This window comes from Glycine max, chromosome 2 (genome assembly GCF_000004515.6).
Source record: "Glycine max cultivar Williams 82 chromosome 2, Glycine_max_v4.0, whole genome shotgun sequence".
Lineage (NCBI taxonomy): Eukaryota > Viridiplantae > Streptophyta > Magnoliopsida > Fabales > Fabaceae > Glycine > Glycine max.
Genome location: NC_016089.4, coordinates 34,117,642 through 34,145,084, shown reverse-complemented (window position 1 = coordinate 34,145,084; position 27,443 = coordinate 34,117,642). Strand labels below are relative to the sequence as shown.

At 33.1% G+C, this 27,443-nt stretch overlaps 2 protein-coding genes across 2 annotated transcripts; one reads left to right on the top strand and one right to left on the bottom strand.

The window, feature by feature from the left end:
* Positions 1 to 1,995: 1,995 nt before the first annotated feature.
* Positions 1,996 to 3,766, top strand: LOC100781101 (uncharacterized). Its single transcript, XM_003518076.5, has one exon. The coding sequence runs from the start codon at positions 2,229 to 2,231 to the stop codon at positions 3,675 to 3,677; it is 1,449 nt and encodes a 482-aa protein (XP_003518124.1). The 5' UTR covers positions 1,996 to 2,228; the 3' UTR covers positions 3,678 to 3,766.
* Positions 3,767 to 26,585: 22,819 nt separating this feature from the next.
* On the bottom strand, positions 26,586 to 27,188 carry LOC113000680 (uncharacterized). The gene has a single exon (XM_026127266.1). The coding sequence runs from the start codon at positions 27,186 to 27,188 to the stop codon at positions 26,586 to 26,588; it is 603 nt and encodes a 200-aa protein (XP_025983051.1).
* Positions 27,189 to 27,443: the final 255 nt, after the last annotated feature.

Below are 27,443 nucleotides of genomic sequence, written 5' to 3'. Positions count from 1 at the left end.
ACTGTGTAGCACACAACGTCTGAAGTAACATCCAATGAGAAAATCAAATAAAGTTCCAGGAACCGCAAGTTACCTTCGAGTACATTCCTAACCAGTTTGAAGTTGTAACCTTCGTCGGGGTGGGATGCGACGACGGAAGGGAGTACCGTACTACGTAATACATTTCACTTTTTTAATTTAAATTAAATTTAATGATTAAATCTCAGCAGTTAAATAATTTTAGTACACGTGCCATCCCATGATTCATTGGAGTACTGGAAATCTTCATTTCCACAGGAAAATGAAGAGGATCTGAACGCATTTTAGATTACTAAGTTTTCATTCCGATATGATTATGGTACTTTTTTCTTTAAAAACATTAATACAACTATTAATTCTTGTATAATATAGGAGTTTAGTCTAACTCTTTCACGACTCTATATATATGACTAATCTCCATATATACAATAATATACCTTAGGAAACTAATATAATGCTATAACGATTATATAATATAACAATTAATATTTTCATTCATTTTTAAACAAATTTGTATAAATCAATGTCAATATTCATTTTGCATAATCCTTTTATCTTTTAAAAATGAATTCAATTAACACAATTTTCTTTAGTTTATTACGATATTAAAATTCATACTAGAGACCCAATTAAGCGGATGGATTTATCTGCATATCTAGCTCTATTTGCACCTCTAAATGCAGTTAATTTTTTCATAATGGAAATTAGATGAGAGGACTCAATTGAAAAAAAAAATCAATAAATTTTTAGAGACTCAATTAAAAGAAAAAAAATTTCAGAAACCTAATTAAAAATTTTGTATAAAGGTATGGGGATTGGAGGATAATTAAAACCCAAATTATGTTATCATGATTATAAATATTTTTATTTTCTATAAAAATTTAAAATAAATTTGTGTTTATTTATTTTATTATTATTATTATTTTGATTGAATACATAATAGATAAATGATTTTAAATTATGTGTTAGTGAAAAACTTGAATAGAATATATTTAGAAAATAGAATAAAAGAAAAAAAAAAAAAGAGAAAATGTATGGAGTGATTTATGTGCTAGTTGAGAGAAAATTTACCAATAACTAATATTGAGGATAATTATAATAAAATTTAATGCGTACTTTTGTGTGCATATACATATATATATATATATATATATATATATATATATATATATATATATATATATATAATTTATTTCATAATTTCTATTCGACTTGAATTAAATTTGATTTATAATTATAATTTCATATTTGCATTGAAAAAAATATATGAAATTATAACTATAAGTTAAATTCTAATTTTAATGATAGTGGTGATAACACAAATATTAAGCTAATTTTTAATTATTTTGATTAGTATAAGATTTATATAAATATATTTCCTTTCCCCTTAATTATAAGATTTTTTTAGAAATTTATTTATAAGACTATTTTCTAATTTTTAGATGTATTATTATTTTTTTATATAATGAGAAAAAATATGTGAATATAGAGATAAGAAAAATATAATTTTAAAATAATAATATAAATAATTGATAAATTTAATATGATTAACTATTTTTTTAAGTAACACGAGTTAACAGTTTTTTTTATAATTAGGTAGAGAGGAATATTTTGTATAATTGTTGAGTAAACTGTACTCGTATCCTCAGTATCCTTTCTGCAGAAATGCTAAATACTACATAATCAGTACAAATATTTTGATGAATGAAATGTTAACATTTGATTGGTTACATTATAAATTGAAAAAATTTTAAATTCAAGATTTTCCAAAAATCACAGTTATTATATTACTTTTACAATTTCGAACTTACGAATTTATGCCAAGTAGCATTTTCCTTTTCTGTGAATTATTTGATATTCTATAACGGTGATACGATAAAGATAAAAGTAATGTAAAATAATATAGAAATATCATATGCAATTAATATGTCTCTTGTATTTTAACCTTATTTTTCTTCTTATCCCTCTCTATTTTTTTGTTTTTCCTGTCTCTCTGTCTCCTCCACTCAGTCCACCCAGGATGGGGTCTCTCTTTGGTGCATGCGTGGGAAGTTAAATAACGAAACATGCGGTAACCAAACAAAGTCCTAAAAGAAAACCAGCAATAACAAATAGTAATAGTGAATAACAGAGGATGTAAAAAGCCTCACACTCAGAGTCACAGAATCCTCGCGCCCACAAGCAAAACAGAGAGAAAAAAGAAAGCAGAAATGGGATCATTCCCAAAAGCAAAACCCAACAACACTCACACCGACACCAACACCAACACCCATAACAGGGTTATGGGTTTTCTCCTAGTTTTCTTTCCGGAAGAGAATAACAATACAACACCAACCATTGCTACCAAAAGTACCAAACCCAACCTTGTATCTTCTTCTCCCTCTCCACATTCCTTGAAGAGAATTAGTTCCAGTTCCAACAATGCCCTTCTCTCCAAAGCCCAGTCCACTATCTCAATATGCTTCCTCCTCCTCTTCACTACCCTCCTTCTCTTCACACTCTCCACATTCGAACCCACACACCACAAACCTCGCTCCATACCCCCCAAATCCAAACTCCGCAAAAACACCTCCTCAAGCGACGTCGCTTTCCCCTCCACTGCGCTCCAGCGTATGGGCACGCTCTACCGCAGAGGCACCCGAGCCATGAACGACATCGTCGTTTGCCACGTACCCGAAGACACTACTCACGACGAATTCCGAATCTTCCTCAGACTCCTCCACCGCTCCGGCCTCACTTCCAAATCCGACGTCGTCTTCATCTTCGTCTCTGCCTCCTCTTCAACCACTTTCGCTCACATTGTCCACGAAGAGAACACCTCATTCCTCTCGCTCATTAACCTCCACGCTCAGTTGAACTCGACTCAGTGGGCCAAACCGTCCGAGTCGAACTTCGACGCGACTCGTTTCTTGAAAGCTCCCAAGAAAGGAGAACCGCTCTGGGGAAAGAAAATTCGGACGAATTATAGTGGCTCGGAAGGTGAGTTGAGTCGGGCGAGTTATGGGTCGGTGCTTAGTTTTGATGCCAACGAACTCGATCCAGAGAACTCGTTGGCTGGTTTTTTGGACCGAGTTCCACTCAGTTTGAGAAGGTGGGCCTGTTACCCCATGTTACTCGGGCGCGTGAGGAGGAACTTTAAACACGTGACCCTTGTGGATGTAAAAAATGTGGTCATTTTTAATGACCCACTCGGACGAGTCAGGAACCAGAGTCCCGAGTCGGTTTTCGTGTACCCTAATGCAAAACACGGTAGGAACTCCGAGAGGACTCAGTCGCATCACCCGGTTAACTCAGTGATTCTGATGGGCGGCGCCCGCGGGATCCGGCGCGTGTCGCACGCCATGCTCGTTGCGATTGTTCGGGCCGCAATGCAGCCGCACAAGAGGAAGAACTCGGTGTCCGACTCGGCGATTCTGAGTCAACTCGTAAGGAACAAGTTTGCATTGAGGAACGTTCACTTAATTGTCTCGGGGGAGTCGATTCCGGAAGCGAGTTCACTCGCTGGGTCAACATCGTTTTCGGATTGTGCAATAATTCAGCGGGGTACGGGTAATTATTATGACCTCAATTCTATTGTTAAGAAGCAAATTTGTTCTTCTGTGATGGATTCTTTTGTTTATAACAGTGATTGTAAGCATCTGGTAAAAGTAGAACAATAATGAGAAAATAGGGGGGAAAATTAACGAGAAAATTCGTGTATTTATTGAACTTACTTGTACTAGTAGTTTTATAGTAGCATAAATTTTCCCACCGTCTCTCCTCTATTATTAGTTTTGTAGTTAGTTGCATATATTTATTGTTCTTTCCCTGTGGACCGGTGTGAAGTAATGAATGATTGGAGTAGACATAAAATTTGACCGTGCAAGAAGCAATTCTTGTAACTTGACCGGTGTCAATATTGAAAAGTATTTTTAAACAATTTATCATTTAGAGTACCTCCGGGACAAATTTTTTAAATGGGTTTCTTAATATTTTTTTGTTACCCCATTAATTTTTGTACTTCTCACAATGTGACTCACTCATAACAAACTCATACATAATTTGTTTTACTTTAATATAAGAAATCGCAACAAATTTAAATATTTAAATTATTTTATTATAACTTAATTATTATTCCAATAAAATAATTAATTCATTTTTCCAATTTTTATGTATAAAAATAATAAATATGAATAAATGAAAAAAATATTAAATATAAATTAAAAATAAAAAAACATTACATAATATTAAAAGGAAATGTGTAACATTAAAAAATATATTTTTACATAATAATAGATAATTAAATACAATAACATTGAAATAAAAAATATAATGATGAAAAATAAAAAATATTACATAAAAATAATTATTATTTTCATTTCCCAAACGTTCCCAAATATGATAAAAATAATTATTATTTTCATTTTCCAAACATTCCCAAATATGCTCAACTAAATTTGTTTGAAGTTGGTGGTGTTTTTGTTTGTTTTGAAGTTGTGTTTTCCTTTGGAGCTATGTTGATCTGATACTAGGGTGAACACCTAAAGATACTTCGAATGATGAAGTGTTATTACCTACACTATCATAATCAATAATATTTTGATATATGTCACGTTCGTCCTCAACAATCATGTTATGCAATGTGATGCATGCATAGATGATATTTTTTATTTCACCAGTATCCCAAAAGTGTGTCGGACCATGTATAATTGTGAATCGAGATTGGAGCACTCCAAACACCCATTCTACATCCATTTAACACAGTGATGTCATTATGTGAATTGGCGGTTCCAAAAAATACATGCCAAATCCATAAGTCTTGTGATGCCACGACTTCAAGAATAATTGTTGGGTTGTGATGATCACCTCAACAAAATTGACCTTTCCAAACAATTAGACAATTTTTTCATTCCCAGTGCATACAATCAATGGAACCTAACATACTTGGAAATCTGCGTGCTGCTCCCATTTGTAGTAGTTGTTCGGTGTCTTCGTTATTTGGTCTCCTCAAGTACTCATTCCCAAATATGGTACAGATGCCTGATACAAATTGCTCCAAGCATTCCATTGCAGTTGTTTCACCAATTCAAACGTATTCATCCACATTGTCAGCAGGTGATCCATAAGCCAATATACAAATAGTTGTTGTACACTTTTGCAATGGAGATAAGCCTTTTCAACATAATGCATCGACTCTCATTTGAAAGTATTCGTCATGGTTGTTGAGCGCATCTACAATTTGGAGAAACACATGCCTTTGGATACGAAACCTTCTTCAGAACTGAATGTCTGTGTACACAGGATTTTCTAAAAAATAGTCATTGAACAATCGATCATGACCTTCTTCACGATTACGATGTACCACTCTTCTTCTTTGGCTATGCCTAGTGGTGTTGCCATGTAGATGTTGTTGGCTCTCAAGTATCAACCTAATGATTTCTTCATTGGTGTTGTCTACCAATTCCTCATCTATCATTTGATCTAAAACTTCATCTAAATCGATGTTTGGATCCAATATATGGTAACCGAAGTGTTTGAAATAAAAGAGAAATATTGTGTATTTTGTATGAGAATATGTTAGAATGATGAAACATTGGACATTTATATAGCTTCATTTATAACAATTAGTTTTTCAACGGCTACTTTCATAATGGCTAGTTTTGCAACGACCAATTTTATAATGACTACTTTCATAACGACTAGTTTTACAACATAAAATTCTGAATTTAAGACACAACAAATACCTACACTGCTAAAATTAAATATCAAACACCATATTAGCATAAGAACTAAAAATTTAATATCCTAGTTTTTTCCTAATATGGTCACAATACTTTTCGTGGTCTTTGTGTTGCTATTCAGACATGTTGGATGTATCCTTCATGGGGATTTCATACTCCATACGTCGTTCCTATTCTTACAAACACCCTTCCTGTGCCTCCTTTAACTAAATAAGTTTTGATGTGTTCATATTTTTGTCCTTCATTACACTTTCTATGCCAGATAAATCAAGAGTGTTAGAAGATTCTTTTCCTTTGCTCTTCCTTTTTGCTGCTTTTTGTTCAATTGGGTGTGACATTGGCGATGACATATCATATTCTTCGACTTTAACGGGTGTCTCTGGGTTTGAAGACGACGAGTAATTTCCAGAAGCAGAAACCTTTGTCTTTTTGAACACGTTGACATAAATTCTGCACTGAATTTTGGTTGATCTTTCAACAACAACCAAGCATGCTCAACCTCAATTTTTTTACATGTATCTTGTGAGTAAATCATATGAGCATCAGCCAAAACATTCTTCTTTGAACTTTCACTTCTCCTATGTTTATCTGCTTGTCTGTAACACCTGTTAAACTTTTGAACTGGAGGATGGATCTTGTTCCATCAAGATTTCAATTGAGTTCAGCTTCTTTTACAAAATTGTTTGCTTTGATGCATATCGTCATTGTTGTACACATTTTTTTTATCCTTGCCCAATATTGCTTTGATGTATGGTCGACTCCTATAATTAAATCCTTTGACACATTGAGCCACAATCGGATGAGAATCACATCTTATGTCATCGAGAATGCGGTACGACTTTTTTTTCCACCTGAATTTTGATCTCCTTTTTTTTCCACCTGAATTTTGATCTCCTTTTTTTTCCACCTGAATTTTGATCTCCTTTTGTCTAGTTGAATACTGTCTACACCGATGGGTGATTCAATTTCATTGCTAGGGGCACAATATTGGATAAAGAAGGCCTATAACACGTGTTTGAGTTGGTGGGAGTTGATGGTTGACTATAAATTTATGGATTTTGAGAACTACCACTAGTAGGTGGCTCTACATTGGATGAAGGATGCATATACCACATGTGTGGGGGTGGTGGATACATAACATACCGTGGTGGATTTTGAAAATTTTCACTAGTGGTGGGTGGTGGTAAACACATAACGTATTGCGGTGGATTTTAAGAATTTTCACTGGTATGGGGTGGTCAATACATAACATATAGCGACGAATTTTGAGAATTTTCACTAGTAGGGAGTGATTGGTTTTGCAAATACCTATAGTAACATTGATAATTATACTAATTGGAATCCATTTCAAAGAGAATAAAAAAAATTGACACTTGATAGAAACAACAACAAAAAAAATAAGCAGTATAAGAATTGTGCAAAACATGCTTAACCATGCACAAATTTATAGTGAACAGTGCAACACAGTGAAAAAATGCTACACAACGGTCATGTCTCCACATTCAACGGTATCATTTGCAAATCAATAGTAATAAACAATGGTAACATTTGCATCAACGTTCAAATTCCTTCACCATTAATTACTTAAGCTATTCAACAGTCTAGATTCATCCTCATTAATAAAATGGATGTTCCAGATTGTCCAAAGCCTTCCCACATAAACAAAGGGTTCAGAAGGTTCTCCTCACTTCACCACCTACCCACTTTGTGCCTTTCTATCTTCTCGAGAGAAATCTTTCTCTCTTCCACAATTCCAGAAGCTTCCCCCTTTGCTCTTATCTATCTTCTTCCTCTTCGCGATCGTCCTTCATCTCTCGTCACCTTCGCTGGCATCAACACCTCCGACCACCACCGCAACACCTTCGTCTCGCAACACCTTTCTATCTTCTTCCTTTTCGTTGTCGTGATAACGTCTCGTAACACTTTCGTTTGGCCTCACCTTCGCTTCACATCACCACCTCCGCCCATGGTAGCGTCTCGCGTCACTTTTGCTAGCGTCAACACCTCCGACCATGGTTGCGTCTGGCGTCAACACCTCCGTCATGGTGTGTCTGTCCTCACCTTCATTGCGTTTGGTTTTCCCCTTTTTCTCCTTTTCCCTCTTTATTGTTTTACTTGAATCTGGATTTGAATCACCTTTTTTTTCAAATTTGATGACTTTTGGGATTTATTGTGGTTGTTCAACGAGTTTATGTTCCCTATTATTCTCTTGAACAATTATTTTCCCTCGTGTTAAACATGTTTTGTGTGAGAAAATCATTTTTTTAATGATTATATATTTGTTATGTCTAAAAAAATCATTTTTTTAATTGTCTAAGTATGGTTTCTTATATAAGAAACAATTCTCAATAATGGAGGAACGCAACCTGCATGGAAGATGCTCTTAGTATTTCACTTCATTTTACATTAAAAGGAATACTATTTTTAGTATTTTAGAATTGTAAAGATATTGGTCAAAGTATTAATAAAAAAATGCATTTGACTTAACAAGTGTTTTAGGTATTAACCAAGAAATTAAAAAGAAAAAATATTTATTGAAAAGATTACATGAGAATGTAAAATAAGTCATCGTAACATAATTTTGTATGTCTCAATAAAAAAAATTAATTCTTTATTCAATATCAGTCATTAGTATTTATCTAAAAAATTTATTGAAAATTGTGCATAAAATTAGTGTCTTTAAAACATTATTTAACATTTATTTTATTTTGTTATTTTAGTTTATTACTTATTTTTTTTACGCTGTATTTTGAGTTTTTGATTCATTCTATAGGTTTTAATATTATTTCGCCATTAGAGTTTAATTTCATGTATAGCTGCTAATATAGTCAACATTTTTAGGAATGTAGTAACATACTCACGATTAGCTCTTAAAAAGACATTTCTGCAAAAGTTTAAGGCAAATTTCGGTATCAGTATAAAAAGTAAACGTTTACTTCAATTTGAGATTAATTGTAATTTTAGATCAACTAAATTAAAATTTAACTCAAAATTTATGACAATAATTCCTCCATTCCTATTTATAAGATATTTTTAAAATTTATTTATCTATTTTTATAAGATGATTTTTATAAAAATTATGGTAGAGACACATTGTTAACTTGTTTTCATAATTTTTACTTTTATTTCTTTGACAACCGTCTCCAACACAAGTATTAACGTTCTAGTTTATTAGTAATTTACCGCCATTGTTAAAAAGGATAACTAAACAAGTCTCAAGTTTCCAAAACATTTACTCTTGTAAATTCATGTATAAGAAAAAAAAGTTGTTATATGTTGGATTCAAATATAAATAAATTTAATTAATTTTATTTTTATTTAATTATATTATTCCTAAAATACTATTTACTTAATTATAACCCTATTTTTAATAACTCTTTTTTATTTATCATAACAAATTTTAATAAAATATATTTTAGAAAAAAATTTAATTTTTAATTAAAATTATTAAAATTAAATAATATCAACTAATTTTTTAAATAGTATAAAATGAATTAGTTTTTCTTATATATAAATTCAGATAAAATATTTATTTAGCACAAATGTGAATGGACATGGGTAGCGTGCTTCTTTTGGGTGGTAAGTCCAAAAGAGAGGGCAAGAAAATTGGGGGCAAAATGAGAAAGAATAGAGAAATGTTTCAGTGAAAGGGTGATAGCTGTAAAGCACATTGATTGTGCCATGTGCTTGGTGATCTTTCTCTGTGGCTCCGCTGCTCTCGGCGCTAGCGATCAACAATTAATAGCATTGTTTGTTTTTGGATTTTCGGAATTCCAGCTTTGTAAAGCATAAAAGGCAGCAAAACGCGCTTATGTGCGCCTTTTTTTTTCCCTTCATATTCTGCACTGTCTGACTTTTATGGCCAAACAAGGCGTATTGCTTCGAGCAGCGTAAAAGCAATACTTTTGGGTTTTGTTTAATCACGGAAGGTTATGGGTTAATGTCTTGTAATTTAGCAAGAGCATGATGTAATTTATGGGTGTTGTTCTTTATACCGATATTATTTAGGGGTGAGATTGGTTACATCCGTTTAAGAATAGGTCCACACAAACTGTGTTTTAAAGTGACAGGATAAATTTGATATGGGAAATAATTTTTTTTTTTAAAGTTAGTATTTGTATAAGTGCGTAGATAGACCGACTGGTTCACGTGTTTAAATATCCTACTAGGTGGGGTCGGTTACATGGATCAACTTCAGCCATAATAATAATGTTCTAGTACCATACTTTTATCCAAATCACGTGTTTAAATAGTAATTTAAAAAAAATATTTTTAAAAAGTAAAAAATGTATAAAATTAAAAAAAAAACTTTATTTTTAAGTAAAAACCTATTACATTAAAATATATTAATATTTTAAACACAAAAAATTAATACTTAAATTAAAGAACAAAATCTTAATAAAACAAATTAACAATATTTATACCATGAATTTAGGCAGGTTAAACTGATAATTCGAAAGTCCACGAATAAAGTCAGTTAAGTCTATAAGACTAATGTATCATATTCAAAATTCGATATAACTATGTAGATTAAAAAAAAAAAGCACCTTATCTACAAGGTCGAGAGATCTGGTCGTATACCCACCCATTATTACTCATCTTATTTTTTATTAAGAGGAATTTTAATAGCCTAAGTTGTATAATTTCTCTATTTTGTATTATTTATTTAAAAGAAAAATTATACTCATTAATTTAGTCCATATAATTACATTAACTTTACCTTTTTAGTAGTTCAGACACTTAAAAATAATTTATTCCTTTTTAGTTCTTATACAAACACTTTTATATTTCTTTTGGTACCTCTTATTTTAAATTAATAAAGATTAAAAAGTAAAGTTAGTGTCACAACAAAGATAAAAAAAGATCTAAAATTACTTATATGGGAACTAAAAAAATATTTTTATGTAGAAAAATTAATATGTTAAGTTTGTTCAACTATAAGAATTAAATACATATTTTTTTAAATAAAAAATGAAATATATTTAACAAAACAGTAAAGAAAAATAAAAATATTTTAAATATTCTTTATTAATTCTCACATATATTTTTGTGTAAGAAACAATTTTATTTAAGATACAATCGGATACTTGATGAATGTTTAATGAAAATTCTAAGTGCAGTCCCTTTCACTAACTCACCTCATTGATAAATTCTTTATTATTTGAAAGTTTGAGGAATGCTTTATTATTTAACATTTAAGAGCGTTTCTAATTCTCGTATTAAAAAGAGTTTGAATATGCTATTACATTAATTTTGTCAACAAAAATATTATTAAACTATTTTCTTAAAACTAAAAATAATTTCAAATATGTATTTTTGTATCATTACTTTAATTTTTATAAGAATAAATATAATGATATTAATATACTCAACAAATGAATTGATTTAATGAAAAAAGTAATTTAAAATGGACTGAAAATCAAGCTTTTTACAAGGGTAAGTTAGTTGAATTCATCTTAACAATAAAATTCTCTCTCCCTCTTCCTCTCTATGAATATATGTATGTGTGTGGACACTCTCTCTATAAATATATTAAGAAATTAATTTCCCAACAATTTTAATCTTCATAAATCTTCACTTTTAGAGAACGGTTTTGTAGCGTTGAATCTTTGATTGCATTCATTATATACTTAAAGTGGATCAATTAATTAGTCACTGGAAGAGATTTGAATAATGATACTTGACCGACTATAGCCTTTTCTGTACAAAATAAACTAGCTTCAGATATTTTTCCCTCAAGCTCAAGCTTAAATATAAAAAATTCTGTTAGGAGCAAGAAAACCCTTTTTATATACTTGGCTCTAAAGAATAACAATAAAAGGAACTTGAAGTTTATATTATGAGAAGATGTTTCTCAAAATAGTTCTATAATATATTAGATTTTATTTATATACAATTGTTATATTTCCTTTTTTTTTTAAAAGTTGTAATGCTACTTTTGATGATTAAATTATGTTTCAAAAATCTTTTTAATGCATGACTAAGTTAATACTTATTAAAAAATTAAGATTTTTAACAAATTAAAATAAATATGCAACATGCACATAGATATGAGAAACAAATAAGGAGGATACAACACAACAATTTTATATTAGTTCCCTCGAACCTTAGACTACATCCAATCCCTATACTTGTAGGATTTCCAATGAGACAAGCACCAATTACACAATATATTCTTTTAACATTAAGTTTCCTCAAGCTTTCACAGTATTCTTTCCAAGCCTCTCTAGGCTCTATCTCAACACTATTCTACCCTATACAAATCTGCACTAAGTATCTTATACTCTTCAAGATAATATTCTAAATCTATGTAGGTTTTACTCAGTATTCTCAGCCTCTGCAAGCCTTTCACCTCAGTATTCTCAGCCTTTACAAGCCCTTCACCTTAGTATTCTCAATATCTATAGGCTCTACTTGAGCCAAATATCATTTCATAAGCTTCTCCAAGCTTTACCCAAACATCAAAATTGTTGTAGACTCACACAACAAACCTTATTGTGTTGGAAAAACACTTTAGAAGCTAACAAATCCTCTAACTGCTCTTTTGAGTTTTCCTACCCACCAGGTTTTGTAATAGACAAACTCAAATTCACCTTTTTTTCACAAAGGTTCCCTACACTTAGGGTGATTAAATATAATCTTTTAGATGGACACAAGATTGGCTCTAATCCTAGAGTGTTTGGCAAAGAAAGACTCTATTTAAAAACTAGAGTTTCACTCTTAAAATGCTCAATTTTTTTTAACCTAATTTTCATTTGGTGGTTTCTCTTCCTTGCAATGTTCTTTTGTGAAGGAAGCTCTTTTTATAAGCTTTCAACTAGTCATTTATGATTGTTGGCAGGAACTTTAAATATATTCAAGTGCTGCATGAGTTATCCTTTTCACTCATTTGTGTATGGATTGTATTTCCCAATGTATTTGCCAGTTTTGAGCTTTTTTTCATATTGCATTCTATACTCTCCTTTGTCCATACAATTAACACAAATTTGAATTTGAATTGTGGTAGTTGGTGTTTACTGTTGTTTGCGTAATGCCTCATAACATCTTCTAATACTTGTCATTGGTACTATTTTTGAAGACTGATCTTCTGCAAGATACTTTTAGTGGTAGCTTCTAGTTACTAAGGTGCTTGTGCTATAGTTTTCTTAGCCTCTGCTTGCTTTGTTCTCATACAAACTTGGTGAAATATGTGAGTTTATGCTTATGAATACTTGAATGTCTTCTTCTAAGCATGATGCTTCTGGTATGAGTGCTTTTGAACAATCCAAACATTTGTATGTCATTCTTTATTTAGTTCTATATCTTCCGGTGATTCTCTAATTATGTGTAACTTTATCATAATACTCCTTAACTGGAGACACTTTTTAGTCACGTGCCCCTTAACCGGAGACACTTTTTACTCCTTAAAAAACATGATTTGTCTTTAAGACTAGACATCAACAACCAACATTGATATCACTTGTAATGCTTGATTGCTTTATGGATCGTTGACTATCCACATAAATCAACACAAGACTAATTAGCGTACTATAGTCTCACCACATGTTTCTTTGGCTAATAACCCACAAGTCTTAGGAAGTGTGTAAGTGAGGTCAAAGTACGCTAGAAAGTCTCATGTTGGTTTGTGGAGACCATCATTGATCCTGAAAGTAGTCAAATGTTACATTTTCCATGCTTCTAGTCCTTATCACAATTTGTTGAGTACGAAATAACTAACAAATAATGGATACAACATGCAAATTTATTATGGCTACTTTTAATTGACAATAATGGAACATTCATTGCCAAGGTACATATGACTCGCTTAATTGCCTATTCCTTTTGAAAAATCATCATGAAATGTTTTCTTGATTAAGTTACATAATTCAAATGATGATTTGTTGTGGTATATATTCATTTTAGAAATTTTTCATTTTTTCTTGATTAAATTATTTATCTAGAAAGGAATTTGGTTTTTATTTTCCTATTGGTAATATTTTGAATAAGGTATGTGAGTTTAAAAAAAGACATAGAAAATCATTTCCAATTAGAAGGTCTTGGAAGACTAAGAAGCTATTAGTGATAGCTTATTTAGATTTGTGTATAATTGAAATACCTACACATTGTAGTAGCAAGTATTTTATTACTTTCATCATTGATTTTAGCATAGAGACATGAGTATATTTCTTGAAGCAAAAATAAAAATAATGTAATACTTTTAAGATGTTAAAAACATATGTTGAAAAAAAAGTGGATGCAAAATTAAAAAGCTCAGAACAAGAAGAGGCGAAGAATGCCCTGTTTTTGTATATTTCTTTGACCACCATGGAATTCGACATCAACTAATCACAAGATATGCAACTCAAGAAGAGGAAGTTATTGAAAGGAAGAACAAAACAATCATGGATATGGTGAGATGCATGATGAATTCATATTTGATGAATTTATATGCACAATTTCACATATAAATAAAGATAAAGAATTATAGAACATATAAAAAGTTATAAAAACAACAAAAATATTGTAGTTTTAGTTTTATACGAAATAAATGCGTGAGAAATATACTTATTTTAATGGAAAATAAAGCAAAACACATACAATGTGGATGCAATGCGATGTTTGACACGTTGGGGTGCATCCGACATCAAGTAACAAAATGAAAACAACAATTTCTTAGAAGCTCAATGTGAAACACTGACAAGAGTTTAAATACAACGAAGGATGCTAAAAAGGAAAAGAAAAAATTCTTTGCTAATCTAGCATCTAAGACACTAAAAGAACAACATGGACGCTGTTTGAGACATAGAGTCACATGTTCCATATTGGGTGACCAAAGTCTTAGATAATCACTCGACATCTATCTTCTCATAGAATTTCATATGTGTTAAGGTCACGCCCTACACACCTGACCAACATTAGACATTGTTGCATTAAGCTATCTTTTATTAGAGTGTTATAATTTATAACAAAATTTGTTATGTGATTAGACCCATTCTAGGTGCTATAATACCTAGTGTATGTTCTAAAACATGTGACAATAGGTTGGAAGACATATTCTCACATTACTCATCCTAGAAATAAGATTTTATTAATTGTTACCTTGGAGATTCATGGAATCACCATCTCTGACTTACACACTTCTAATTTCTCCATGTTTTGTTAATTCCATTGTAGTTAAAATTAGATAAACTTCTTAGAATTCCTTTGTATAACTCTTCTTATTTAATATAATTTCTTATCTTTGGAGTAACTTGTACTATGTTTTTAATTCTTTCTCCCAATAGAGACTTGTTGAGAATGATGTGAGTATAAGCATAATGATGAATAATATGTTTATGCAGCAATTTAAGTATTAAATTATTGTGTCTTACATTGATACCTATAATGGTACTTTGTAATACATGTTTTTATATAAATATCAACACATAAATGCTTGATGGATTGTCGTGTGGCTGTGAAAGTAAGCCCATGTTGAGGGATCAAAGGGGTTCTATGCCAAAAAATTGGATGGAATGTATAATACTAAGATTTTAACTTTTGAAACATGTTAAAGTGGTGTTGAACCAAAGAAAAATGCAAAGGGTGACAAAAAATGGAATCTAATAGCTAAATACTCTTACCATCATTATAAAAATCTTTTGAAAAACTATAAATATAATAATATTTGTTTTCTTGCATTTTTACTTTTTCGGGCACTTATGATTGTGACATCATATTTGCTTTCCTTTAATAACAATTGTGAGTAAAATTGAAGCTCATTACACCAATTATTGGAAGAACAATACCATATTGAGTTTACTACTTGACTGACCAATATGTTTGCTGAAAATATGTTTAAATTAATTTGATAACATATTTATAATTTGTAAGCACACTGAGCCTCGACAAAGGTCAAAGAAATTGTTAGAAAGTTTTAGGCATAAGAATTTGCTATTACTATCTATATTTCGAATAGGTGTCAAACAAAATGTGTTCATGACAAGACACTGGATGAAGCCTGGAGTGGAAGGAGACCATTAATCAGATACCTCTGAGTTTTGGATATATAACATATGCACACATTACAAACCAACTTAGAAAGAAATCCGGTGACAAAGGTGAAAGATGTATTTTCATTAGAATTTTAAAATTTAGGGACAAAGAAGGTTATTACTAGTTGAGATGTGACATTTAATGAGAAAAGTAGATGAGATTGGTCTTGAAAGTCCTAAAAGGAGTCACTATTGATCCCTAACAACTATAAATAAATTGAAAGACAACCAGATCCAATCCTTGATGAACCAAAATAATCCAATAGCCCATGGAAGTATAATCAACTATCAACTACTTTGGCGAACCATGTTATATGGGTAATGACAGTGACCTATCTGATGAGGAAATTATAGACTTTGCTTTATTATTTGATTGTGAGATAGTGAACCTTGATGAGGCATTAAGGGATTTGAATTGAAGAGAAACCATACATGATGAGATTCATGCTATCGAAAAGAATGAGATTTGGGAGTTAACAAATTTTCTAGCGACTAAACGACCTATGGAAGTAAAGTGGGTGTACAAGACAAAGTACAATTTCAATGGAAAAAATAATCACTTTAAAGCAACATTGGTTGCAAAAGGGTATAAACAAAATCTAGACATTGAATACTTGTTTGCTTATGTTGCAAGATTAGACATAATTCTCATGATTATTTCTCTATTGACTTGAAATTATTGAAAAATATATAAAATGAATGTTAAATCTGCTTATTTTTCAAATGGTATTTTGCACATGTTGAACAACTTGTAGGGTATAGTTAGAGGAAAAAAAAGATAGAATCTACATATTGAAGAAAGCTTTGTATGGTTTGAAGTAGGCACCATGAACATGGTATAAGAAAATTGTTTCTTACTTTGTGCAATATAGTTTTGAGTGATGTCATAAACATACTTTATATTTTAAATTTGTTGATCCTAGTGATATTATTCTACACTGACTATTAAAAAATGGTTGAATAATTCAAGGAGACTATGACAAGTTGCTTCAAGACAACAAACTTAGGCCTAATATCCTATTTTCTTGGCATTGAGGTCATTTAGAGTAATGATGGGATTTTTATCTCCTAGAAGAAATATGTAGGTTACATTTTGAAGAAATTCAAGATGGAGAATTCAAAGTCAAATTCAACTCCAATTGAAGGAAAGTTAAAGTTGACAAGTTGCTTTAAGATGACAAATTTAGGCCTAATGTCCTACTTTATTGGCATTGAGGTCGTTTAGTAGAATAATAAATTTTTATCTCCTATAATAAATATCCAAGTGACATTTTGAAGAAATTCAAGATTGAGAATTCAAAGCTAGCTTCCACTCCGGTTGAAGAAAAGTTAAATTTGACAAAAGAAAGTGAAAGAAAAAAGAGTAGATGCAACCTATTACAAAAGTTTGGTTCAAAGTATAAGATATTTGACCGTGACTAGATAAGATATAATCTTTGGAGTCGAATTGCTTAGTAGATTCATACAAAAGTCATGTTGTGCCATTTTCAAGGAGCTAAGAGAATTCTTCAATATATGAATGTTACTTAGACCAATGGAATTTTTATGTGAATGACAATTATGCAAAACTTGTTGGATATAAAATAGTGTTTGGCTTGGAAATGTAGAAACAAGAAAAATCACAATAGGGTATGAATTTCATCTAAGTACAAGTGCAATTTTGTGTTCATTAAAGAAATAATCAATTGTTGCACTCTTAACAATTGAAGTAGAATATATAGCAACAACTTGTTGTGCTATATAAGCATTATGACTAAGACAAATTTTAGAAGTGATATACTAAAAACATAATATTGTCTAAAAAATATTTTGTGACCACATATCAATCATTATATTGAGTAAAAATCCTATTTTTCATGGACGGTCCAATACATTAATATGCAATTTCACAACATGTGAGAATTAATAGTTGAAAAAAGGTGGAGATTAATTATTATCTAACCTAAAGATCAAATTATAGATATAAAAAAACCTTTAAAAGTTGATTTATAGATATATGAATCACTAGAACCAGTGAAAAAGAATGATGCATCCACCAAAGAAAGAGGTTGACAGGTTCACCGGTGGAAGAATGCATGCATCGATGGAAGAGGCCTGCATGTTCACCACAGAAAGAGGATGGTGCATTCACCACAAGAAGAGGCCGATGCATTTATGGATTGCATTTGAGTACACTGATGTTTCTGTTTTAGCGATTAAGTTTGGAAAATTCCAAGCCAAAGGGTGAAGTGTGGGTTCAGCAAGTGAAAAGGGCGCATTAATGAAACATAGAAAATAAAACGTCTATGTTATTATTTCTTTTAAAATGTAAAATTTATTAGATTATGGTTGTTATAATGAAATTGCCGCAATTGTAAATCAAATTGTGCCATTTTTATAAAACTGTCTCCAATGATAAATTAAATTACGAAAATTAACTTAAACCATGTACAAAGCACTACAAAAATATAGTGGAAACAATTTCCTCCAAACTATTGTTAAATTAGTCCCACAATTTTATAGTTTTTTGGTAGTAATGGTACAAACTTAATTTAAGAAGACAATGTCAGTAATATTAAATCAAACAGTAAAATACTACACAACTGTAGCTCCAACTTGAATATACACTACATGTATCACCAATTATTTATATTCATCATTATGACATTTGATTGGATCAAATATGCTTATGAACCATCCTTTCCAATTTCCTTAGCATTGTCGACTCACACTTATGCATTTATGCCAATAGACTCGACACTTGGATGACTGTGGACCGTCCAGGACAAATCTCTTTAGAGAGGTTGGCTCACACTTAATCATGGTCACAAGTTAAGAACTACAAGCTGATGAAGGGTGAAACTCAATCTTGGTTATCCTACTCAACTGATTGAGTTACCTTAAGAAACTAGTCTTGTACTAAATGTACATGGCCAAAAACCATTGAGACGTGGGGATAGGATTAGAAAGGCACCATGACCTTACATGTCAGATGCATACAACCATGCATCTCATACTATGTATGAAAGAGACAAGACTATGCTCGCATAGTGGCATGGCGTTGGAGAATCAATAAAAGTAGGACATATGGATAGGTTTGTTAGAGAGCATCATGTATAAGTACAGGCGAGCTGTATGACTCACATCAAGTTCATGGTTAGGCAAAGCCAAGGGGAGATGCTGGTGAAGGCTTGAGTTAGGACTTTTTGTTCTCTCTCTAGTATTCTCTAACGTGAACATTGATGCCCATCGTGGGGTCTTCATAAAAACTCTTCCGGACAACAACTATACCCTGACCAAGAATCCACCCTCATAGTCTCTTTCCTACTTGTTCTTCAAGTTGTTCATTGTGTGTGACCATTATGGTTACTACAAGGAACAAAAATAGGTTAGAAGGAGGAGCCAACACTAACAACAGAGCTAAAGACAACCCACTCTTATAAAAGTTACTTAAGGTGGTTGAAGACTTGCAAGACAAGAATAAGGCTTGAAAAAAGCTCAACGAGGAAACTCAACAACAATAGGCTGAAGTAGAAACTTGATAAAAGAAAGCTAAATAAAGATATCTCACAGACATGATGGATGCTTAGGAGAGAGAATGGCATTTTAGGAGGCAACTGGAAGATTTGTGTGACAATGTAGGAATAAAAGAGCCAAACCATCCAATCGTCCATTTTGGACAACCCTTCTAGAAGGAGATTGATCAGGTGGTGGTACCACCTATTTTGAAGGAGCTCATAGCCAACACCTTTGGTGGTACACAAGTTCCTCAAGAACACCTATAGACATTCTAAGCCCAAATATACATCAGTGGGGGGATGATACGATGAGTTACAAAGAATTTCCAACCACTTTGAAAGAATCGGCTATGCAATGGTTCTTTATCCTGCCTCAAAGATCCATTAGTAATTTCTAAGAGTTGGAGAGGCAGTTCGAATCCCAATTTGTTTTGAGTAAAAGCAAACATTTACAAGTGGCCAACTTGTTTGATGTTAAACAACAGAAGGGTGAAACTTTGAAGCAATACCTTGCTCGGTTGAATATTGTTACTTTGAAAGTAGAAAACCCCGACCAAAAGTTCTTTATGAAAGATTTCCGGAAAGGCTTATTGGCATGATCATTCTCGGACTCTCTGGTATTGAGATGATTGAGGAACATGGAACAAATATACACCTGGGCCAAGAAACACATAGAGGCAAAAAAGGATGCGACCCATAGAAAGGAAGTCAAATGAGAAATTGAGAAAAGTAATCATAGAGAAAACAATCGACCCTACAATAAAACCAGACCATGGGGTTCATATAAAGGAAATCGAAAAAGGAACTGGGAGTCGATACTTGATTTCAATCCCCTTAAAGTTCTTAGAGGGAAAATATTGAAGGAAATTCACCATACTCGTCTGCTTAATATGCCCAGACCAATGGACACACAAAAGGGGTCCATGAATGATAGGTGGTGCGAGTATCACAAAACTAGGGATCGCGACACTAAGGATTATAGAACCCTGAAGGTTGAGATTGAAAAGCTAATCAAGTTAGGTCACCTAGCAAGGTATTTTGATGATAAATCTAACCAAAACGGAAGGCAAAGATCCCATTTGACCTAAGAAAAGATGCCTCACCTAGCAGTCCCCAAATCGGGATGAGAAAGGTAAAGAGGCAGGAGACATGAACATGAATCGTCTCATAAAGAAACCATTTCCATCATATCAGGATCACCTAGGGCTTGTGATTTCCTTAATTATGGTGCATTGCCAATGACATAGATGGTTTGACTGTGCATAATGGGTGCATGTCGACAACACTACCAACACTCACATTCTCGAGTAAATACACTGAAGGAATTATTCCCCACAAAGAAGACCTCATCGTTATTGTTGGGGCAACTGTAGGGTTCAAAGTCGAGAAAGTGGTAATAGATCTGGGAAGCTCAATCAATATAATCTATAGAAGGATGAAAATGTCAAGCGAGAAATTATGGCGATGCCTAGGATCTCTTATTGGTTTTTCAGGCTAATAGATTAAGTTCAAAGGTAGTTCTAACTCAAAAATTACATTTAGCTTGGGAAAGGATGCAAAAATAGTTGTCATACAGTATATGGTGATTGATACAACAACTCCATGCAATATAATCATGTGAAGACCGACTTTGAATCAGTTAGGTGCAGTGGTTTCAACACCACAATTTTGGATGAAATACCCATTTGATCAAGATAGAATTGACACCATTCACATTGATACAAAATGGAAAATAAATGTTATACAAAAAGTGTTAGATTTGGACGTTCCAATATGTTGTAACTAGATGATCCAAAATAACCATAGTTTTGATGATAACAAAGATATAAATTATTGATGAACTAATGGTTTATGTGAAATGTAACAAGACATACTTGATATAAGCTTGTATTGTAAAATTCCTTATCTTTATGCTCTTACAATTTATAGTCCAATGACTTAAGGCACTTGTATTATTAAGCTGAGTTATTCAGCGTCCAATGCACTGTTATTAAACAAGTCTCCAATGGTTTATGAAAACCAGTACTCATTTATTGTGTGTCTTTACATGTCCAAATAAGACATAACTAACTTACACAATATTTCATACTCAGTTAGTTAACATCCAAACAGTCTTGCCTGCTCAAAAGCATCTTGAGAATGATTCGCTCATAAAATATTCCTATGTTTGAAATTTCCCTCTTAATGCATAACTTTGATATTACTCTAACATTTGAAATTCAAGTGTACAAAGGTAAAGACAAAGAAAATGTTATTAATGATGGAATCATTCGTACAAGTATTTGAGTAGAGGGTCATAGAAGCATTGTACCTTTGCCCCCACATTCTCTCCTCAACAAGTTGCCATATAGCAGAAAAGACAAATTGTTAATAACATGATTACTTGAGGAAGGCACAAATCCCACAACGAATATCTTTCTTAAAGCCTATAAAAGCATCCTCATCAATCAACACAAGTCAGAGAACTTTATGAGATAATACAAGTGTTGAGACTTTGTCAAGAAGTGTTGGACGACAAAATCTTCAAAACTTAGAAAGTTTTATTCTTTGCTTAGAAAAGTCATCACTAGTATTCAGACTTAATTGTATATCTTCTCTTTGAGAGATTTGAATCTTGTATTCATTCAAATTGTTGTTTGGAAAGCTAGGAGAGGCTTAGTGATCAAAGAATTCTTGGATGTTCTTAATCTCAAGAGAGATTAAGGGTAAGCCAAGAGCAACATAAAGAATAATTGTTGTAGCCAAGAGTGATAGAGTAAAAAATCGTTTGTAATCAATTGAGATTAGTAGAACCTTTTACTGTTTGTAAAAGAGAACTGGACGTAGCTCAGATTGAGTGAACCAGTATAAACATAGTGTTTTTGCTCCATCTTATGTTATAATTTGTTTATTTTTAGCTACTTCAATCTTATCTTTGGACGCACAAGTTTTTATAGGAGTTTTTGTGAAAATCTATTTATTTTTGTGTGGACGCTCTTATTAAGAGCTTTCCTTTTAAACTCATGTTCAATTCGTTTTGATAAACTCTTCATCATTTTTAAAAAGCTTTAAGTTTTATTTAAAACACTATTCAATCCCCCCATTCTAGTGTGATATATGTTATTTCAAAAAGTCTTCAAGTTAAAAGAAGTAAGGAAGGGTCGACTGCCCGAAGATGGTCGGTTAACTTTCTCAATCTAAACTTGCAAAGGGATCATGTGGAGCATCAACCATAACTAATGTACAACTTAAAAGAAGTCCATATAAGAGATAAAATAGAGCATAAGACAAAAACTGGAGGATCAATGTAGCTGACAATTGAAAAGGAGCTAATTGAATGCCTCGTAAACGATAGTGACATCTTTTCTTGGTAAGCACAAGGAATACCATGTATTGATCCCAACTTCATTTTCCAAAAACTCTCATTGGAACCAAAGGCAAAACCAGTGGCTCAAAAAGAAAAAAAAAGATTTAATATGCTTCCATATTAAATTTAATAAATTTACTCTCCTTGGAGAGAGACTGTAACACCCTGAAATATTACTAATTATAAATCGATGTTTAATTGTATTTATCGTGTTATTTGACTATATGGTTGACTTGAATGAGTTGAGGTATGGATTGAATTAGTCATGTGTGAATTTCTTGATGTGGATGTTGAGTTATGTGGAGTTTTGTTGAGCTAAGTTGAAATTATGAGATTTCAAATTTTACCTAAACCTATTTTAGTAAAATCACGATCCCAGATTTGTTAACCGTTGGATCATATTCAAATTTTTTCTGGAGGTTCCTAGGACAATTCATCACAGTCTGACCGTTGGGATTTTATAAACAACAATTTTGGTATCTTGCTAAGCGCGAGGAGCGCGCTAAGCGCAATTCCAACCCGAGAGGGAATTGCGTTGAGCGAGAATTAGCACGCTAAATGCAATTCCAACCCGAGAGGGAATTGCATTGAGTAAGAATTAGCATGCTAAGTAAGTATCAGTGTAGAGGGAGTTGTACTCAGCGTGAATTGTCACGCTAAGAGCGAAAAGTGGACTCCCACTTAGCGAGATCTACAGATTATAAGTACGTTCTTCAGTGTGAAAAACATGATTTTTCCCCTCTCCTCCTCTTCAAACTCCACACAAATCCTAACATCTCACCCACGACCATCGGTGGCCACCACGAGCTGCCATTGCTTGCCACCAAACCTCTACACCAAGAAGAACGTTGTAATCGGAGTGGAATCCTTAGAATCCTCCTCAAGGATTTGGTGGAGAAAATTTCTCAATCCTTCATTTCATAGCTTCTCTGAGGTAATCTTGACTTCTAAGCCTTTCTCCTAGTTAGTTTGAGTTTCTCTTAGTACCTCTTGTGTTTTAGGTACTGTAGTAGGGTGTTTTTACACTTCCTTTGAAAAACCATTGAGAATGAGACATTGTAAAAGTTATCTTTTTATAACATTGATATTATTTTCGTGACCTTCACTGAACCCCAGTCACATTGGTGTGAGCGTTACTAATCTTGTTTTTGAAATCTATACTAAATTTCGTTCAATTTGGTATATAGAACCTTGCGTTTGGACTGACAAGCATGAACAAGAGAGACCTCTGAGTGACAGAAAAAGGAACTGACGGAGAGCTCACGATAGGTGAGGGGAGTTTATTATCATTTACAGTTTTTAATACCGTAGTAGGGGGTTAGGGAACCTAACTATGGGGATGTATGCTTGTCCCTGTTGCATGTTGGTTTTCAAGAAAACAATACTTTTGACTAATGGGATGCGATATATCTATTATTCATGAATAACATTATTGTTTCTATTAGACTTGTATGGTCTGAAGACCTGGGGAATGTGAATCTCAGGCATGAGCTATACATGTATGTATATGCAGAATGTGACTTACTAATGATACTATTATTGAGGATATTAATTGATATGAGATGATATTGTCATTGATGATTATGTTGATATGAGTTGATGTTATTATTGATGATTATGTTAATATGATATGATGTTGTTGTTGTTGATAATGTCATTGAAATGAGATGAGGCAACGTTGATGTAGATAATGATATTGAGGTGAGATGTTGATGATGTTGAAAATGTCATTGTGATGATGTATGTTGTGTATGTACATGGGGGGTGCAGTGACCTTGTTGGATATCTCTGGTGGGGGAAATAGAGTGGTTAAAGAGTTTTAAGCATCTCTGGAAGGGGATGACTTAGAATCTTTAATTATCCACGGTCAATGCATAGATGGTGCCCATGTTTCATACAGTGTATGTTGTTTATGTACATGGGGGGTGCAGTGACCTTGTTGGATATCCCTGGTGGGGGGAAAAGAGTGGTTAAAGAGTTTTAAGCATCTCCTGAGGGGGATGACTTAGAATCTTTAATTATCCACGGTCAATGCATTGATGGTGCCCATGTTTCATACGTTGTATGTTGTGTATGTACATGCGGGGTGCAATGACCTTGTTGGATATCCCTGGTGGGGGAAATAGAGTGGTTAAAGAGTTTTAAGCATCTCTAGAGGGGGATGACTTATAATATTTAATTATCCACAGTAAGTGCATTGATGGTGCCCGTTTCATACTTTGTATGACATGGAAATAGTATAAACTTTATCAGTAAGTACTTGTAGTTTCTCATGAGGAGGAATACTTGTACTTGGGGACATGTCACTCGATTTGGAACTCCCTTGAGACTCAGGCTGATCACCGTGAGGGGGGGGGGGGAGTTGCCTGTGCACGAAAGGGTAACCTTAACACTTACTGCCTAGTTTTCCTAAGTGAGAGTGTCGTGTGGATACACTTAGGCTATTTCCTTGGAGATGGTACCACATTGCATTTGAGAGTTGAGGTCAGGTGCATGCATCATACTGAGCATGATTGGTTGGAACTACGAACGAATGATGACTACTTGTTGAGTGTATGTTGGACTAATGGATGTTTGTGTATGTTTATGGTATTTGATATTGTTTTCTTAATAATTATTATTAATTGATTTTTGTATTAACTTCTTTTATAATAAACTCACCCCTCGTAATTTTTTTGTACCGTGTGGTTCATACATGTGATGATCGCGAACCTTTATTCATGGGAGTAGAATGACAACAGTAGAAAAGTGAGATTCTTTTGTGAAGTCGTCAAGCCGACGTGATGACGTTGGGATTATTTTGGGAGAGAGTTGTGTTTTGTTAATCAACTTCTCCGTAGTTGGTTACATAATTCTTTTTTTTGAATTGAGGATGTAAATCACAAATTTAGGTATATGTGTGAACAAATTTACTTTCCATTATGTGAATGATGTGTACTGAGTTACTATGCCTATGTGTATATGTATTCATTTAAGTAATGGTGCGTTGTTTGGGAATGTATATTGTGAAAAAATTTACTTTAATTTTTCATAAGCAAATTAACAGAGTTTTCATTTAAAAATTGAAATTCTCGCGGTTTAGAGTGATAATATCGTAGCGACGAGACGAGTCATTACAAAGACTGACTCACTTAATCATGACCATAAGTTCAAAACTACAAGCGATCAAGGGTGAAACTCGATCTTGGTTATCCTAATCCCGATCGGCTTAGGTACCATGAGAAAATGGTCTTGTACTAAATGTATGGGGCCAAAAATTGTTGAGACATGACAACAAGATAAAAAAGGCATCATAGTTTAACATATCAGACGCACAACCACACACATCCCTTACTATGTATGAAGGGGATAAGATTGTGCCTGCATAGTGGTGTGGTGTTGGAGAATCAATAAAACTAGGACATGTGGAAAGGTTTGTCAGAGAGCATTGTGTATAACTAGAGGCGAACTACATGACTTGCCTCAGATTCATGGTTATGCAAAGCTAGGGGGAGACACTGGTGGAGGCTTGAACTAGGGCTTTTCATTATCTCTTTCAAGTGTTTTCCATCATGAACAACTTCGAAGCTAAATTTACCGCAAAGATTAAAATCTACATTGAACTACTGAAGTTTTAATGCACACTGCCTTCAAATTATTTTCAGTCATTAACAAGATTTTTTTTTAATGTTGGCGTTTTAATTTACTGTCACAATCAAAATTAGTTTTGAGAGGATCTAGCGTTAAGCAAGATGCATGAGTTTATAAATCTTTTGATACATTAAAAATAATCAAAATAAGTTTTTTTTTTCTCTTTCGGTTTATCTTTGTATGCATGAATGTGTGGAGGGAAAAATTTTTCTCTCGTTAATTTAACCTCAAGTCTGTTTTGGATGCAATATTTAAAACAGGAAAAGTAATTTTTTAGAGGATTTAAAATTTCTAAGCCTAAAATTTTCTGTTTGGATGTCCTGTTGAAAGGAATTTGAAATTTTAGTATTCTAATAGATGATTCTTAATTAACTAAAATTTTGGAATTGTAAATCTTGTCCAAAAGAGAGGAAATTCTAAAATCCATGCTCGCTTTCATGGAGGCGAACCTCTCTCTCTGAACGCGACTCTCACCTGGAGTTTTCCCAATTTGGGGGCTGCGATTCTCATTTTCTTCGATGAGCGCGTGGCGCGAGGTAATGTGGTTGAGCGTGATCCTCAGCCCGTAGAAATCCTCTTCCGTCACGAGGCATGGAGTTCGAGCCATCGGAGTGGTATAAGTGTTTGCAGGGTAATTGTTTGGCTTTGGCAATGGGGGTAATTTGGTCTTTGCAGATGACGCTGTGAACGACGACACCGCTGGGGTCGAGGGAGGAGAGGAGGGAGGGGGTGACGTGGAGGGAGGGGAGGGGGCGGGGTTTTGAGGAAGGGGGTTGAGAAGTAAAAGAGCGTCTTGGAAAACGACGTCAAAGAGGGAGGATTCAATGTCATTTTGGGAGAGGGTTAGGGAGTCCATGAGCTTGAGGAAGTGGGTGTGACAGGGCGGGTAGAGGAGAGGGGAGGGTGGGAGCGTGAGGGACATGCTCATGTCGCACTCGTGGCACCAATAGGTTTTCGGACCCGCCATCGGTGGCGGTGGCGGCGGCGGAGGAAATGGGAAGAAGCACTAACTAGTGTGTGAGGTGAGGTGTGGTGTACTTGTGTTGGGTGTAATGAAATTTGGAAAATGAAAAAAATTTAATTTCTTTATTCAAACACAAAATTTTGAAAATGAAAAAATTTAATTTCTTTATCTAAACACAAAATTTTAAAAATGAAAGAATTTCAATTAAAATATTTAAAATTTTTAAAATTTAAAATTCTTTAATGTTTTAAATTACCT

Coding starts and splice junctions, on each gene's coding strand:
- LOC113000680 (XM_026127266.1), bottom strand. CDS start 27,188: ATGGCGGGTCCGAAAACCTATTGGTGCCACGAGTGCGACATGAGCATG.
- LOC100781101 (XM_003518076.5), top strand. CDS start 2,229: ATGGGATCATTCCCAAAAGCAAAACCCAACAACACTCACACCGACACC.